The sequence below is a fragment of the Lithobates pipiens genome, unplaced genomic scaffold (genome assembly GCF_037356315.1).
Source record: "Lithobates pipiens isolate NorthernLeopardFrog02 unplaced genomic scaffold, aLitPip1_a1.2 Scaffold_18, whole genome shotgun sequence".
Classification (NCBI taxonomy): domain Eukaryota; kingdom Metazoa; phylum Chordata; class Amphibia; order Anura; family Ranidae; genus Lithobates; species Lithobates pipiens.
In genome coordinates this window covers 417319283-417336684 of record NW_027507758.1, presented here as the reverse complement: position 1 = coordinate 417336684, position 17402 = coordinate 417319283, and the positions used below count along the sequence as shown (strand labels likewise).

The 17402-nt window shown below is 45.9% G+C and overlaps 1 protein-coding gene across 1 annotated transcript in view; it reads right to left on the bottom strand.

Annotated features, from left to right (window-relative positions):
- The window catches only part of PHC3 (polyhomeotic homolog 3), a 134660-nt gene that overhangs the window by 6871 nt on the left and 110387 nt on the right, over positions 1–17402 (bottom strand). Inside the window, exons 13-14 of the mRNA XM_077488006.1 lie at positions 2396–2510; positions 14–161 (exon numbers count right to left, since the gene is read on the bottom strand). Coding sequence (XP_077344132.1) covers positions 14–161; positions 2396–2510 — 263 coding nt within the window. The remainder of the gene's footprint in view (positions 1–13; positions 162–2395; positions 2511–17402) is intronic.

Genomic DNA, 17402 nt, shown 5'->3' with positions numbered 1-17402 from the left:
GCTCCCTACAAACCTGTCTTAGATAGTGTTCTCGAACTGACCCTCCAGAACTGTGTGAACGCCTATTACGCCTCCCTATATTTCCTTCCATCTTTCTACTCCATCTACTGCTTTTTTCAGCCTTGTAGTGTCCAAGACGTTTGGTTCCATTAACATTGTACCTAGAAGAAAATTGTAGCTTAATGCATCTATAGAATACAGAGGGACATGAACATCAAATGTATTTACAGTCTTCACTTGGGAGATACAATAAATGTGTTCTACCAAATTGAATGTTTTTTCTTTTGACCAAAACGATGACACTGTTCAAAAATAATGTAGAATTTGCTTTTCTAGATACATATAAGTTGTCTTTAGTTTGCTTTATCAGTGATGAATTTGCTTTAATAAAAAAAATCATCAGCTTTTAGTTTGTTTTATCATTGTTACATATTTGTGAGCCTTCATACTTTTAATGGAATGCATTTAAAAAGGAACCCCCCTTTTAAGTAAGGGTTATTGTTGGGGCTGGAATAGGTATAGAGTAAATGCTGACAGTCCTTGGATTTAGTGATCATCAATCCATGGGTCTAGAAGTGGTAACATCCTGGGACTAATGATGCTCACTCCCTCAACTCACTCTACCATTGGTTACTTCATGGATCTAATGGCATCATTTCCTGCCTGGCCATGACTGTAAAAGTAGTAAGCATACAATTTACTCCTACAGTATGTCTTATCTGTGACACACCACTGTCACTTAAGCAGGCAAACCGTCCCAATTAGCAGTTGATTTGGACAGTGACTCATAGCCTATTAGCATCTACAATATACAGTATATGACAAATTGTAGTCATGTGGTATAGATTGTTGTGCTGAGGAATCCTTATGCTATCACACAAAACAATGGTTGATTTAGTTCTCCTATCATTCTATTAATTGACTGTTTTAGATGACCCTACCATCTAAACGTTGTGGGTTGTATTCTAACTTTATTTCTATGAATTAGTACTAAAAAATAAAAAAAGACCTAGGTGGTCACTTTTCATGCCCCAAATGAATATACTGTACTACCTAACAAACTCAATTCTCAATGCCAGCCTTTTTTCACCAGGGTGCCAAAAAATTGCAAGCAAGCAGTTCTTTTTGTTACTCAAAGCCACAAGGTTTATTGTGCAGTAATAATCCCTAGGGCACCATGCGGACCAGCCACTGGCATTCTAACAACCAATGACATCATCTGTTGAGAAGGAGAACATCGGGCACCTGCACAGCATCCTTGTTCGGCCCTTCCCTGCCCTTCTCTGTCAGCATTGGGGTCATGTTAGCAGAGAGAGGGAGAGAAACTGAGGGAGAAGAGAAACAATAGAATACTAGTCAGTAGCAGTGTGAAAAGGTGGAGGAATAAATCACCTTTAAAGTTGGGTGTCTTATGTGTGTGGATGCTGCTACTGCTGCATTATGTAAAACTATTGGGTTGGTTTATACATTTTAGATTGGGATGCGGAATTTTAAAGGCTGCTTAGACTGAAAAAAGGTTGAGAAACACTGCTCTATACAAGCCAATCATACAAAGCACTTGCAGTAAACAGCACCTGTCCAGTATTATAATAAACTACACTAGCGGCACAGTTTTCCACTCCCCTGAAAAGCGATCCGCAATGCATTGAATGGCAGTGGAATTTGACATATAATATATCATATGTGAAGATATGTAGCCTCCACAATGTTTCAAACCTCAAAATGTTGACCCAGTGCTCTACATACGGTTGTAGTGAGGCACCATTTTCTTGAATGGGTTGTGTTCAGTGGTGGTACTGCCCGCCGAACGTGATAGGGAGTATCATTTTTGCATGTGTACACCCCTGAATTTGCATCTTAAGCGTAATGGGGGGGGGGGGGGGGTTGAGTCACTCCTGTTTTTACTGTCCCAGAACCAGGTGATAAAAACCATCCCTTTCACACAGAGGTAGTTTTCAGGCGTTTTAGCAATAGAAATATCGCCTGAAAACTGCCTTGCATTCATTTGCATGAGTGCTTAAAAGTTTTTCGAAAGCGCCTCAAAATAGGCGCTTTTTGAATTTTTCTTAAGGTCACATTAACACACGACCTTAAAAAACTGCCCCGCTAGCGCCCAAAAAGCACTGTAAAAAGCATCGCCAAATTGATCCTCGCTTTATCACTGTTTTAGCAGCACTTCAGTGTAAAAGGGGTCTCATGATTGAATAACAAAAAGACTGAATTTGTTATTATGATCCACTTGGCTTTTCAGGAGCTTGTAGTCTTCTGAAAACGGGAACTCCCTTTAGCCATAATGTTTAAACTTACTTTTTCAGCTGCATACATTTTCCACGATAACCCTGCCCAAAATAAAATGTTTTTGCCAGCTTGTGTACTATATAACAATGCTAATTACCTTTTTGAACATGACAGAGAACAGAACCTCTTCGACCTCAGGAACGTGCTTGAATATCCTGTTTTCCCACAAAATTCACACTCCAATATCTCACATTCTAGTTCATCCACACCTTCTGCCAAGAAAAAAAAAAAGATTTAGCCTATCAACTCATTCACTATTGAGATAATTATTCATAGTGAGTAGACTAACAGTAATTAGTGTTGCCAACCATCAGTATTTTTACTGGCAGCCAGTAAAAAACTGTCACGTTTTCTCCTGCCAGTAAGTGGCAGTGTCAGGAAAAGGTTGTGAGTAAAAATAGGATTTTTTGTACTCACTGTAAAATAATTTTCTCTGTAATTCACCGATCGACACAGCTCCTCTCTGTAACAAATGGGTTGTTAGCCTTATCAGTAGGAGAATACTAGGCAAAGTTGTAACACAACACTCAGAACTCTTAGTTCCGCCCAGGGGGGTGGTCCCTCAGGCTACAACCCCTCCCGTCTGTAGACAGACCTCAGTACGTCAACAAGCAGTATAGCGTAAAGATAAAAGGATGGGCGGGTGCTGTGTCGGTCGGTGAATTACAGAGAAAAGGATTTTACGGTGAGTACAAAAAATGCTATTTTCTCTTATATTCACCGACTGACACAGCTCCTCTCTGTAACAAATGGGACGTCCCCAAGCAGTGCCAAAACGAGGGGTGGGAAAAACAGCATAAAAACTTCATCCACCATGGCAAGTGGGAACTAGTGAAACTATACCCACAAAGAAACAGCAGTGCGTGGAAAACCACCACAAAACAAACAGGGCATCCTCAACAGGAGTGATCCCCAGACCACACCAAACTGCGGAAGTAATGCAACAGCGCATTAACATAACAGTACTGCGTTTTTATTGAAAAAACAGGAAACATATCTATTGGATATTCAATTGCAACTACATGGCCGGCTGCAAAACTTTGCAGCCAAAACAGGCATCAGCCGATGCACTGACGTCTACCTTGTAGAACTTGGTAAACGTATGGACAGACGACCAGGTCGCCGCCTTACACACCTGAGCGACCGATGCTTGGTGTGGGAAAGCCCAAGACATTCCGATTGCCCTTGTGGAGTGGGCCGTGACCGGAAAAGGGGGAACCTGCCCCTTCAAGGCGTAGGCTTGTACTACAATCTGTCTGATCCACCTGGAAATGGTGGCCGACAAGACCGCCATGCCTTTCTTTGGACCAGCCACTGAAAAAAAACAGTGAGTCTGACTTCCGAAAGGGAGCCGTGGCAGACAAATACACCTTCAGAGCCCTAACCCCGTCCAGAGTGTAAAGGGCCACCTCCTTAGGGTTCTTCGGCTTAGGACACAGAGATGGTAATACAGCGTCCTCATTGATATGAAAAGCCAAGACCACTTTCAGTAGAAAAGATGGTTGTGGACACAACACCACCTTATCCCTGGGGATAACCAGATAGGGTGACTTGCAGGACAAGGCTGCCAGTTCCGAAACCCTCCTGGCCGATGTGATGGCCACTAGAAAGACCGATTTCTAAGAAAGAGTCAACAGGGGAATCTCCCTGATATTTTCAAATGGCGGTTTTTGAAGCGCTGACAAAACCAGGTTCAAATTCCAAGGGCATAACGGTGGACGCACCGGAGGGACTACATGTTGTACCCCCTGAACGAAGGTACTCACTAAGGAGTGTAATGCCAGGGGCCGTTGAAAAAAGACAGCTAGGGCCGCTAAAGCCAGCAATGGTAAAGCAGGATGGAGAATCGGACCTTGAGAAAGAAGGTCCTCTCGCAACGGCAGTCACCAGGGAGCATCTGCCACCAGACGCACCAGGTCTGCATACCAAGGATGCTGGGGCCCATCTGGGGTGACCAGTATTACTGGGATCCCCTCGGCTTCCACTCTGCGAAGCAGACGCGGCAACAGTTTCAGTGGAGGAAAGGCGTAGATCAGCTGGTACTGATCCCACGGAGCCACCAGCGCATCTGATGAGTCAGGCCCACGGATCTCTTGTCCTGGACACGAATCTTGGCACCTTCCGATTGAGATGGGAGGCCAGCAGATCCACGTCTGGTGTGCCCCACTTCAGGCACAGCAACCTGAATATCTCCGGATGCAATGCCCATTCTCCTGGGTCCAGCATCTGTTAACTCAGATAGTCCGCCTGCCAGTTCTCCACTCCCGGGATGTAAATGGCCGACAGGGCTGGTACGTGTCGCTCTGCCCACCGAAGTATGTGAGCGACCTCCCGTGTAGCGGCTGAGCTTCTTGTTCCCCCCTTGGTGATTGACGTATGCCACGGCTGTGGCGTTGTCTGACTGTATGCTGATCGGACACCCTTGAAGTCTCATCGACCATGTGTAGAGGCAAAGCCTGATCGCTCTCAATTTGAGCAGATTGATCGGCAACCCGGATTCTTCCATCAACCAGAAGCCCTGAGCCAACTGAACCCCCATCACTCCACCCCAGCCGGATAGACTGACGTCCGTTGTGATCACCATCCATTTCAGAGGAAGGAACGATTTTCCGGACTGAATCACCGGGGACCTCAAACACCAGATCAGTGAGTCTCTGACTGACTGGCTCCCCTGGATCGGTCGATCCAGGGACAACTGAGATTTGTCCCATTTTGTCAAAATCTCCTTCTGCAGGACTCTGGTGTGGAACTGGGCATAAGGTACTGCCTCGAAGGAAGCCCCAGTACTCACATGCAAAAGCGGAGCGACGACCACTTGCGGTTCATCAGCAGTTTTACCGTGGATCTGAGAGTCTGCAATTTGTCTGAAGGGAGAAAAACTCTTGCTTCCCTGGAGTCCAACAGCAAGCCTAGGTACTCCAGGCGCTGGGTCGGCACAATCACCGACTTTTTGAGGTTCAACAGCCACCCAAATTCTCACAGGGTCTGCATGGTGATCGCCACATCCACCTTTAATTCTGAGGCGGAAGATGCTCTCAGGAGGAGATCGTCTAGGTACCCCACGATCGCGATCCCACGTTGTCACAACAATTCCAAAACTGGAGCCAGTACCTTGGTAAAGACTTGGGGGGCTGATGCCAGACCAAAAGGAAGAGCCACAAACTGGTAGAGGGCTTCCCAACTGCAAATCGCAGAAACTTTTGATGCCGAAGGCATATGGGTATGTGCAGGTACGCATCCTGGATGTCTAAGGAGGCCAGGGAGTCCCCTTGATGGAGTGCAGTGACTACTGAGTGAACTGATTCTATTCTGAACCTCTGCACTTTCACAAAGGGATTGAGGGCCTTTAGGTCCAAGATCGGACGTACCCCTTCCTTCTTGGGAACCACAAACAGATTTGAGTAGAATCCCTGGAAGCGTTCCGAGTCCGGAACCGTCAGGGCTTTTTTGGGTGCCTGGTCAGCAGACCAGCATTTTAGCCAAATTAGGCGCCTCAGCACCACAGCTGACACTGAGGCCCTGGATAACAAAGGGAGAGTATCCAGGGCCATGTCACAGACATACTTAAGGCCTTGCACTAGTTGGTCTGCTAATTCCACGCAGACAGGGGAAGCCTGTTGCTCTCCCAATTCGTGGTGCAAAAGTTTTGCCCACTCAGTCAGTGTCTGCGACACAAGTGCGGATGCCAGTACAGGTAGCACGGCTTTACCCCACAACCATAATCAAGGAACGAGCCACTGCCTCAGCCTTCCTGTCCGTGGGATCCTTGAATGCAGGAGTCCCCTCAACCGGGATCGTGGTTACTTTATTTAACCTGGATACGACCGGAGGAGCCGACCATTTTTGGAGAAGGCTTTCCTCAAAGGGGTAACGCACCACCATGTATTTGGGGACCGAAAAGGCCCGTTGCGGCCAACCCCATTCCTTGTAAATGAACTTGTCAAAATAACTCAGATACGGGAAAACCTTAGGTGAACGTGTGGCTTGCGGGACCCAAAAGGGACCGGTACATCAGCAGAGGGATCCGCTGGCTCCTAAATCTTCAGGGTATCACGCACAGCTGTGAAAAGTGCTCCAACAAGCGCTTTGTCGTGCCCGGACCCGGACGGGGACTCACCCTCACTGTCCAAACGGTCCTGGCCAGCGTCGTCTGACAAGACAGAGCAGGGGTTACCAGCCTCAGCAGGACCCGAGTCTGCGTCAGAGCTCTCCCCAGAGGACGGGGGGGCAAGGGCCACTTTTTAGCACCTTTCTTCCCACGCACCACCTCCATCTTGGCAACGAACGAATGCCATCAGGGTGTCCATGGGAACTGTGCAGTCCGCAGGTGACCCGGTTGCAATTGCCTGGATTTCGGGGGAAAAAACACCAGTTTCTGAAGCCATGCTGATCCTACCCTGTCTGCCACCCGAAGGGGACTTAGGACAGTGACAGTCCTACCCTCCTTGCTGCCACCGACTGAGGGGCTCTAACCCGCCAGACTCACCACCCTGAGAAGCTCCGTGCTCTCCACAGCAGTGCCTGTAGACCCCTAGTGCTCCCAGGTGCAGAGGAAACCAAAACTGTGTCGGTGGCAGTACGTCAGAACGATCGTTAAGCGATCTGAAAAACATGCTCAGACTACATAAAATGGCCACCCAGCATCCAGTAAAGACAAACAAGAAGCTAAAAGCACATGTAGCTGCTACTGGAGAACACTGAAACGTGCTCAGGCTTCTAGAAAATGGCCGCCAGTGACCTGAATAGGAAAGCACTGGGAAAATGGTCGTTTGAAGCCCAGAAGACACGCTGCCCTCGCCCACACATAAAATGGCCGCTGGTCAGCTTCCATGAGGGACAGAGACAGAAATGTGGCAGAGACACAGCGCTGCACCGAAACACAGCCAGACCCTCACAGGCACCTCCTGGGAGCTAAACACACAGGATCCAGGCACCACCAGCCAGCCAGTCCCCTATCCCAGGTGAGAGCCCTCAGGGATACACACACATAGCTCAGTACCACATGCAGCAGACCCCCCCGTGAGGGGGGGAGGGAAGATAGGAACAGGGGAGAGAAGAGAGGGAGGTGAGGGACCCCCGAATCGGCCTCCCAGGGAATGCCCAGCTGCTCAACCCCACCGGGACAGGGAGAGCTGTACTTACCAGTCCTGACGAGCTGGGAGACATTCCATTGTAGATCTACACCTGATCGGTACAGGGTAGCTACTGGCCTCAGCATACTGTGACACAGACATCAGTAGCCAGGTCATATGTACGCCCCGGAGCATAAAAGCTCACCGACCACCTCTGGAGCTGAGGTATGTCGTGGCCTGCCGAGCCATAGCTGTGACCTGCACACGCTCAATGGCCGGACTGGGGAGACTACAAGGATAAGGGTATCCAGCCTGTCACCCAGCCAGCTGTTGATAGTAGATCACAGGATCAATCATCTTGCGCAAAAACTCAAGCTTCTGTGTAAAAAAGCACGGACCGATGGGCCCACAGGGTTCCTAAGTCCTTCTCCTTTGCTAGGCAAGAAAAAACTGAGGTCTGTCTGCAGACGGGAGGGGTTGTAACCTGAGGGACCGCCCCCTGGGCGGAACTAAGAGTTCAGAGTGTTGTATTACAACTTTGCCTAGTATTCTCCTAGTGATAAGACTAACAACCCATTTGTGACAGAGAGGAGCTGTGTCAGTCATTGAATATAAGAGAAAAATATGTCTGTGATGCTAGGCTTGAACTGCGCCTGTGCAGAGCCGGTCCGGAGCCGGTCGGCATAATCCAATTGCCTGTTACAGTGTGTTCAGGTGGTGCTGCCAGGGGGGCGATGGCGGGGTAGCTGAGCGGAGCAACCTGAACCTTGTGTGGGTCTGCAGGATGGGAGCAGGGCAAGCCGGGAACTGGACTGTCAGTGCTGTTTGGACTGGAGTGGACTGAAGGGACCACCTGGCGTGGAGAGAGACTGTCACTGTGAGTCAGGAGGGGACGTGTCATGCTACTGTCAGTGTCACTGTGAGAGTCAATTTCATGTGTGTGTGCCTGCCCATTCTCATTTCTTGACCTCCTGAGTCCTGTCCCTGAGCCACTTGTTTACTGTATTGAAAATAAAAAAGGAAATATGTTTTTTAGCTTAATATCTACCTTAAATCACATTGCTAATTGCATACTGTACTTGTTTGTAGCCTAAATACTGAAATTTGCACTTAAAATTTTAATTTTGTAACTTTTGGAAATGCCAGTAAAAACTTGGCTGTGGCAGGAAATGTTGGGCGTTGTGTCAGTAAATTTCAATTTGGTAGGATGGCAACACTGACAGTAATCCCAATAATACTGAGTCATTTCAAAATTTTTCTCTCTACTTTAAGCAGAGTACAGAAAGGGTTCTTTCACACAGGCATTGAAAATGGGGTTCGGTTGTGTTTTTACCGCTTCCTGACTGCCTATCAACGCCACTCAAAACTGTTTAAATAGGGATTAAGGTTCACACTGCAGCATTAGTGTTGCTTCATATTACGTTGAGGCAAAATGAATGCTGCCTGCAGAATCCGGCATTGCATTGATGCTTCTCAGCCACCTTTACTTCTATTGAAATGCACCACAAGCATGCCATAAATGCACTGTAAACACACCAGTGTGTTTAAGGTGTGGTTCTAAAGCATCAAAAGTGATCAATTTTAATTTTAGCATTGTACAAATTAAAAAAAAACACATCTCACAAGGCGTTTGAGAGTGTTGCTTGATGCAATATGAATGCCTGTACAATTCACCCAAAAACACTATACTACACTATAGGTGCATTAATGCATGTTAAGGCTCCTCTAGAATTTAACACCTGTGTGAAAAAGCCCAAACAACCAAAACTACCCTATTGGTCCAATGGAAAAAAAAAATTAAAACTCTTAGAGCTTATAAATGTGTGCTGCCTCGATTAACTACTAATCTGCAGCAATTGAAAATGAACAGAAGCAAGCAAATTGCATAGTCACAGTTGGTCGTTTCCAGGTAATCGTAACACAGAAGTCGTATGAGCACTGAGAGATGCAAACTAAAACTAAAATGTTAAAGAAAAATTATTAAGCGCATAAAATTAAAGTGGCTCCTTTTTAGGTCTGTTAAATATACCATTGAAAGCATTTTGTTATACCTGTGTGATAAGTGCAAACATACCTGTTGATCTTGCCAGAAATCCTGTCATTTGATCAACTTCCTGTGTTTTTTGCCTATGCCACACCTCTTATAATTTAGGCTGTATTCGCACTATGCATTTTTGCGAACAAGCACGCAAAAAACACCAGTAGCTTTTGCATTGCCATTTACTGTTAATGGTACCTCAAAAGCGGGAAAATTGCATGTATCATGTAAAACACAGGGCTAAAAAAGGCACAAAGCGTAATGCTCAGTAAGGTACATGAGCTACTTTGCTGTGTTTGTCATGTGGAAAGCAGCCCATTGATACTAATGTGCTGCCCTATCTATGCGTGTGGTACAGAAATTCCCATATGTGATTTTTTTGCACGTTCACAAAAAGTAAAATGTGAATGGAGACCAATAGTGTTCTGAGGGACCCTGCCTGAAAAAAGAAAATTATTGCAGTCACCACATCTAAGGACTGGTAAGGTACTATAGTATATACTATTTTTTTTATTTCTGGGTTTAGATGCACTAAGGAACAGTCCTCTTTTTGAGATTTGTTGTTTACAAGTTAAAAAATGTTTTTATTTTTGCTAGAAAATTACTTGGAACCCCCAAACATTATACATTTTTTTCTAACACTCTATAGAATAAAATGACGGTCATTGCAATACTTTCTGTCACACCGTATTTGCACAGCGGTCTTACAAGCACACTTTTTTTGGAAAAAATACACTTTCTTGAATTAAAAAAATAAGACAACAGTAAAGTTAGCCCATTTTTTTTATATTATGAAAGATAATGTCACGCCGAGTAAATTAATACCCAACATGTCATGCTTCAACATTGCACCCGCTCGTGGAATGGCGACAAACTTTTACCCTTAAAAATCTCCATAAACGATATTTAAAAAATGCTACAGGTTGCATGTTTTGAGATACAGAGGAGATCTAGGGCTAGAATTATTGCTTTTGCTCTACTGATCGTGGCAATACCTCACATGTGTGGTTTGAACACTGTTTTCATGCGGGCGTATGCGTTCACTCTGTACACGAGCTCAGCGGGACAGGGGAGCATTTAAAAAATATTTTTTTCTTATTTATTTTACCTTTTTTTTTACACTGTTTAAAAAAAAATAATTGGATCACTTTTATTCCTATTACAAGGAATGTAAACATCCCTTGTAATAGAAAAAAAAGCATGACAGGACCTCTTAAATATGAGCTCTCGGGTCAAAAAGACCTCAGATCTCATATTTACACTAAAATGTAAAAAAAAAAAAAAAAAATTATTATTTTTTAAAAAATTGCCTTTTAAGAGCTATGGGTGGAAGTGACGTTTTGACAATTTTATGGAGACAGATGGGGGCCATCTTCCCCTCATTCGTCTCCATACCCAGCAAGGGGTTACATTCGATCGTCCCCTCTCCCGCCGCTGATAAAAGTGATCTCGCAGCGAATCCGCCACAGAGACCACTCTTATTGGAAAGGGGACTGCCGGTCGAAGAAGGGGATACTGGTGTTATGGCAAGAGGCTCAGCAGTTTAGGAGGTGCCATTGCTGATTTGTTTTAAAGATGTTTAAGGCCTGGTTCACTCCTATGCATTTTTTTAGTGTGTTTTCAGTTTTGCAGAAACACACTACAGTCCATTTAACATGGTTTCCTATGGGTCACATTCACATCTGTGCATTTCATGGAAAGGACCAGGGACTTCTTTCTGTTTTTTGGTTCTACAGACTTCAATGGATCAAAAATGTGTATTGGAAGATGCAAACTGTAACCTGCAATTGTGTGAAGTGAACTATTCCTAATAGGAAAGCAAGGATAACAATGAAAGGCCTGGGGAATACACCTTCAAAAACAACTCCATGTTTCTATTTTAACAGCTGCCCTTTATTGTATTCATCTTGCTCTAATCAGGGAATATGGGGTCCCAATTTAAACCAAAATTTAAATTTTCTGCCCTCTTCTCAGACTACAGTTCTAGTTCCAAAATATTTTAGCCCTGAAAATCAGCAACCTGACATGGATTACATGAAGTGAATCAGTAACAGGTGACATTAAATTATGCACTGGAAGCTTTTGTTTTGAGACCTGAACATGCAGTATCTAACTGCATTAATGGAGGGGGGAACTGATACATAACTTCCTCCTTACAGAAATGACAGTATTTGTAACCAAAGTAAATTAGCCAGCCTGTAACTGTGTTAAAGGGAGACTTAAGAGGAAGTTCGGTGAGCATTCAATTTTTTTTTTTTATATAATTTATGTATAATCTTTATTTGTAAAAGACAAGGTGGTACATCTCAATAAAGGTGCCAATATATGAACAGCAAATGTAGCACAAGTAATTTTTCAGAAAATATTAAACATAAAGAATAAATAATAAGAATAAGGAAAGAGAAGAGGTTAAAAAAAAGGGGGGGGGGGGAAACAAGAGTAGGTTTGAACGTTCAACCAATAATGTGGAGGGCTCAGTATTCAGGTGGTGAGAAGGTAGTGGCCTTTCCCCCACCATCCACATATTTCTCTTATCCACATATCTCTTTGCCCGCACTGAGATCACCACAAGGCAGGGCAGCTGCCCCTTGCCAGCAGTATTGTTAATCGACCCCCAAATTAGTCGGGTGGTCTTGATTCAGTATATTCCCCAATATAACTGGCTGGCACGTCCATACTTCACGCACCGCCTGGTCAAGGGGCCTGGGCAAGTTGAAAGAGAAGTTAGGGAGAGAATATAGAGTAGGGAAAGAAAGAAGGGTTAGTTAGGACATACCTGGAGTCTCGCGTTCAGCTCCACCTCTCATGCCTCTTCTGTGCTGCCATTGTGAAGTACTATGGGTTTCTGGAAGGGAAAAAACATTTCCCCTCCCCTTTGGGCTGTTAAGATAGATGAAGTCACTGTGTCCACGGTCCAAGGGATGGATCTGCTAGTTCTAACAGGGCCACATCTAAGCTGGAGGGTACCCGACCTGGGTCCGAGACATATGTTGTTCAGACTGACTAGGTGCTGGAAAAGCGGTCTCTGGTTCCCCTACAAGTGGCAATCCAGTCTTCTGCATCCCTTTTCTCATTCACCTTACCCTTCCATTCTGTCCTATTCGGGATTTGTGAGCATTTCCAGAATATAGGGAGTAGCCGCTTAGCTGCATTCAGTAAGTGAGGTAGGATAATTTTTTATATTGGGTAATTGACATGGGGGGATGAATAAGTAGTGTATTGGTTAGAGGGGGATGTCCAGGTCCATAATGTCTTTAATATTGGATTTGATGTCTTTCCAATAGGGTCTGACCACCGGGCAGTCCCACCAAATGTGTAGGAGTGTGCCCTGGTGACCACAACCCCTCCAGCACTGATCTGATGTGGATGGGTAAATTCTTGCTAGGTGTGTTGGTACCCGGTACCAATGCGACAGTATCTTATAATTTGTTTCTTGGGTTTTGGAGTCAACTAAACTGGATCTGGTGAGTTGGTAGAGGTGGGACAGTTGGGTGGGGGTGAAGACTAGTCCCAGGTCTCGTTCCCAGGATCTGATGTATATAGGCTTCATCCTAGAGGCCGCAGATCCAATCATATGATAGAGTTCAGAGATCATATGAGGGAGTGGGTCCTCAGCTATGAATAGGCACTCAAAAGGTGTAAGAGTAGTGATAGCGCGTATGGAAGGTCTGTGCGTTTCAAAAAAGTGGTGTATTGTCTATAGCGCCAGAAGTCCTTAGGGAAGCTCCCGTGTCTATCTCTAAGGATATCAGTCTACCGTCCTGCAGAAGTTTACCACAGCTGGCATTGCTGTGGTCCACCCAGGGGCCTAAACAAGCCACCTGTTCTTCTGGAGGGAACCACGGGAGCCCTCCCAGCAGGGCCAGTGCGGACACAGGGGGTGCCAGGTCCAACTTATTGTTGAGGCGGTTTCTTCCCTCCAGGTATCTCTCCAGGGAGCCCCAAAGATTGGTTCATGTGTGGAAACACCAGTCTAGTATCCTCTGGAGGGTAATAGCCTGATAGTACATCCAGTTGTCTGGCAATCCTAGGCCTCCTGCTTCTCTAGGGCGATTTAGTAATCTTAGTGCAATTCTCGGTTTCCTATTATTCCAGACAAAGCTCAAGATTATACTAGACAGTTGGGTGAAAAAACCTCTTGGTATAGACACGGGTAGCATTTCCATATAGTACAGTATGCATGGTAGGATGTTCATCTTTACAATGTTAAGTCGTCCCAACCAGGCGAAAGCGGTCTTAGTCCACTGTGACAAGTCCTTTTTCACCACCGCCATTAAAGGGGGTAGTTCGTAGCATATAGGGTTTCGGGTTTATCTGTCAGCCATATGCCCAGGGATTTTAGGGGTGACTTTGTCCAGGTAAATGGGAAGGCTGCTTGTAAACTGCTAGTCAGAGAAGGTGTTAGTTGTATGGGGAGTACCTCGGATTTTGAAATTCATTTTGAAATTAAAGTGTTCAAAAGTTTTGAAGTTCTTGCATCAGTTTAGGCAGGGAGATCAGAGGGTCTGTAAGGTGAAAAAAGCACGTCATCGGCATAGTCTGAGAGCTTGTGCTCTGTAGGGCCTACCGTCAGGCCTTTTATATGTCTGCGTTTGCTTGCACAGTGCACAAAAACGGTTCGAGCACCAGGGCAAAAAGAATGGGGGAAAGGGGGCACCCCTGTCTCATTTCGTTTCTGATCAAGAACCTGGGGGAAAGGAGATTGTTAACCTTGACCTGGGCGCTTGGGTCTGAGTACAGGGCCATGATCCATGTCAACATATGCGTTCTCAGTCCTATTGTCTCTAACACAGTCAACCTGGTTGAATGCTTTCTCTATGTCAGTGGACAGAATCAGGTAGGAGGGAGAGTCAGAGGAGGTGCGTGACCAGTTGTATAGCTCTGACGGAGTTGTCTCGAGCCTCTTGGCCTGCGACAAATTCTGTCTGGTCGCGGTGTACAAGGGTAGGGATTAGGTGCTTCAGTCTAGCTGCAAAGACTTTTGCCAGGATCTTAATGTCAACGTTTAAGAGGGATATACGTCGGTAGATTTTGGGCATAGTAGGGTCCTTACCCTCCTTGGGAATCACTGAGATATGAGCCAACAGCGCCTCTTGGGGGATTGCGGCACCTTCAGCTATAGAGTTAAAGTAGCCACACATTGTCTCTGATAGCAGGGGTAAGAATAACTTATATTAAGCCTTGGTAAACCCATCAGGGCCAGGGCTCTTACCATTAGGCAAGGATTTCACCGTTGCCTCTATCTCAGTTGGAGTAATGGGAGATTCCAGAGTGGAGCACTGTTCATCAGTCAACGGGGGGAGGCCAGACGCGTTCATGTAAGCTCAAATAACTGCCAGTTTCACTGCCTGTGCATCCGGGGGCTGTGCAGAGTTCAGATTATAAAGGGTGGCATAATAATCTTGGGAACCCAGAGGCTATTTGAGAGGACCTAACAGAGTTCTTTAGAGGGGAGGTGCAGCTTATGTACATGCATAAGCAGACTTTTCCATCTGAGGGCTCTGGCCAGCATTCTACCACCTTTGTGGCCATGTTCGTAGTACTTATGCGACATTTATCGCAGTTGTTTACGAGCCTGGTGGTCTAGCAGGCGTGCAAATAGTTCTCTCATTTCCGTCAGTCCTCTCAAAGCCTCTGTGGATCCCTGTTCTGTTTATGTTCCAGTTCTGCTTTTTGAAGCGCCTGGAGTACCCCGTTATGTCCTTCCCATATGATCCTCTTACTGATACCTTCAGTGTTGTTTTCCTTGAAATAGTGGGTCAGGACACTTGTAACCCCAGAGGCCACCCCCCCCCCCCCGTGTCATCCAGTCGGGACTCATTCAATCGCTACGACTAGGCCCTATGGGTGCCTGGCTGAAGGGCTAATGTGGCGGTCACTGGGGTGTGGTCTGAAATGGTGAGGTTCCCAATGGTCGAGGTCTGTAGTAGCTCCAGGGTCAGGTGGTCTATACATATAAAATCTATTCAGGTATATACATCATGTACCTTTGAATAATAACTGTAGTCCCGTCTGAGGGGTGTAGCATGTGCCAGCTGTCTATCAGTTGGTGGTTCTGTAAGGATCTGCAAAAATGTTTAAGGAAGGCGTAGGAGTGAGTATCAGTACAACGTATCTAGCATTGGATCTGGGCTTACGTTAAAATCACCTCCCAATATCTGGGAGCCCTCCCTGAAGTCCGCCAGGATCTCCAGCGTGTTGTCTATGAAGGTAAGTTGGTTGGAGTTAAGGGCGTAAATTGTAGCAAGTGTGAGTGTCTGACCTGCTAATGTTCCTTTCAAGAAGATATAGCGTCCTAGTGGGTCTACTCTGTTCCCTGTAACCAGGAAGGGGCAGGATTTGTGTATGGCAATAGCAGTTCCCCTGGAATTGGTGACCAGTGAGTTACTCAAGAACCACTGGTTATAAATTTGGGTTGGCAGTTCGGGCATTGACTGGGGTGTGAAGTGTGTCTCCTGCAAGAAGACTACTTGGGCACCTAACTGTTTCAAATCCCACCATAGCTTGCTGCATTTACACGTGGAGCAGAGGCCACGAAAATTGTAAGTAATTACCTTAAGTAATGCCATAGGAGGTCCATGGGGTAGGTAGGTCTTGAGCTGCATTGGCAGGCAGAGTGTGAGAGGTGGAGCCGGAGGCAGCTCCTGTAAAAGGGCATGGAAAAAGATGGGATGAACAAGGAGGAGAGGATGGGTAGAGAAGGAGGTGGAAGAAGAGGAAAAAACAATTAGAAACAGCAATATAAACATGTAATACACAATCTATCTGTGGTAACTGTACCCCTTTGTATAACAACTGGGGGGCCGCCTCAATAGGGGGATGACCGCAGAGCCCATCCCCATTTCCAGAAATAGGAAATATACCTAATAAGGTATGGCCTATGTGGGGAGTGTGAACCAACGTGGAAGGGGAGGTTATGAGAGTCTGCCTCCATCCACCACCACCCCATAGCTGCTTGCATTTAACCAGGAGAAAAGAGCGGTTTACCAGGGTAAAGGGGGGGATTTCAGAAGTCAGGGCAGCTGTGAAATGGGTGTGGTAAACTGATCAGAGCCTTAACTGTGGGCCATCTTCAAAAGTCAGTGAGAGCAGCGTATGGGGGGGGACAGTGCCCATCAGATTAGGAATGTTATATGGCCTGTTAGGGGAACAACCAGGGGCCTGTATCTTGGTAGGATCCATGTTCCTCATTGCCGCAATAGGTAGATCTTGGTAAAATTAGAAAAGATATGAATAATAAAAGATAAAAATATGGAGGGAAAAATAAGTGCTTAAGTGGGGTGTCTCTTCAGTCCCTCGGGGATGCCGGACCTGCAGGGGAGGCAGAGGGGAGACGTCTTCAGTCCTGTTTACAGCTCTTACATTTAGCTGGTATCCAGGGTTGGGGGGAGTTGCATAGGAGGTTATTCATGTGGCCCCCTCCAGTCAGGTCAGCCTACTGGTTCCAGTTCCAGTGTGTCCAGGAAATGCATAGTTTCCTACCATCTCTGGTTGCCTGCAGTAAGGTAGACCTGCCTTTTGGATAGCTTCCAGCAGGGGTCGCAGGGCGCTGCGTTGTTTTAGGGTACGTCTGGAGATGTCCTGATAGAAGAAATAATGTGCACCATCAAAGTCAAAGTACAGTTTCCCATGCATTTTCTGCATGATTTTATCTTTTTAGGTGTACTTGTGCAGCTTGCAGATGACATCTCTAGGATTATCTGCATCCTTTGAGGGAGGCCTAAACGCCCTGTGAGCTTGATCTATTTCAATAGACGCTGTTGTAGGGAGTCCCAGTATTTCTCTAAATATATCTTCCAGAGTGGGGACGATATCTTTAGGGGCTGTACATTCTGGAAGAGCGCAAATGCGGATATTTGCTCGCTTGCTGCGATTCTCAGTCATATAACTGACACAATAAAGTTTCAATATTCTGATCCTGAGCTGTGCATCTGTCCTGAAGCATTGAAATGGCAGGCATGGCCTCATCAAGTCTCTGCTTTACATTTTCCATC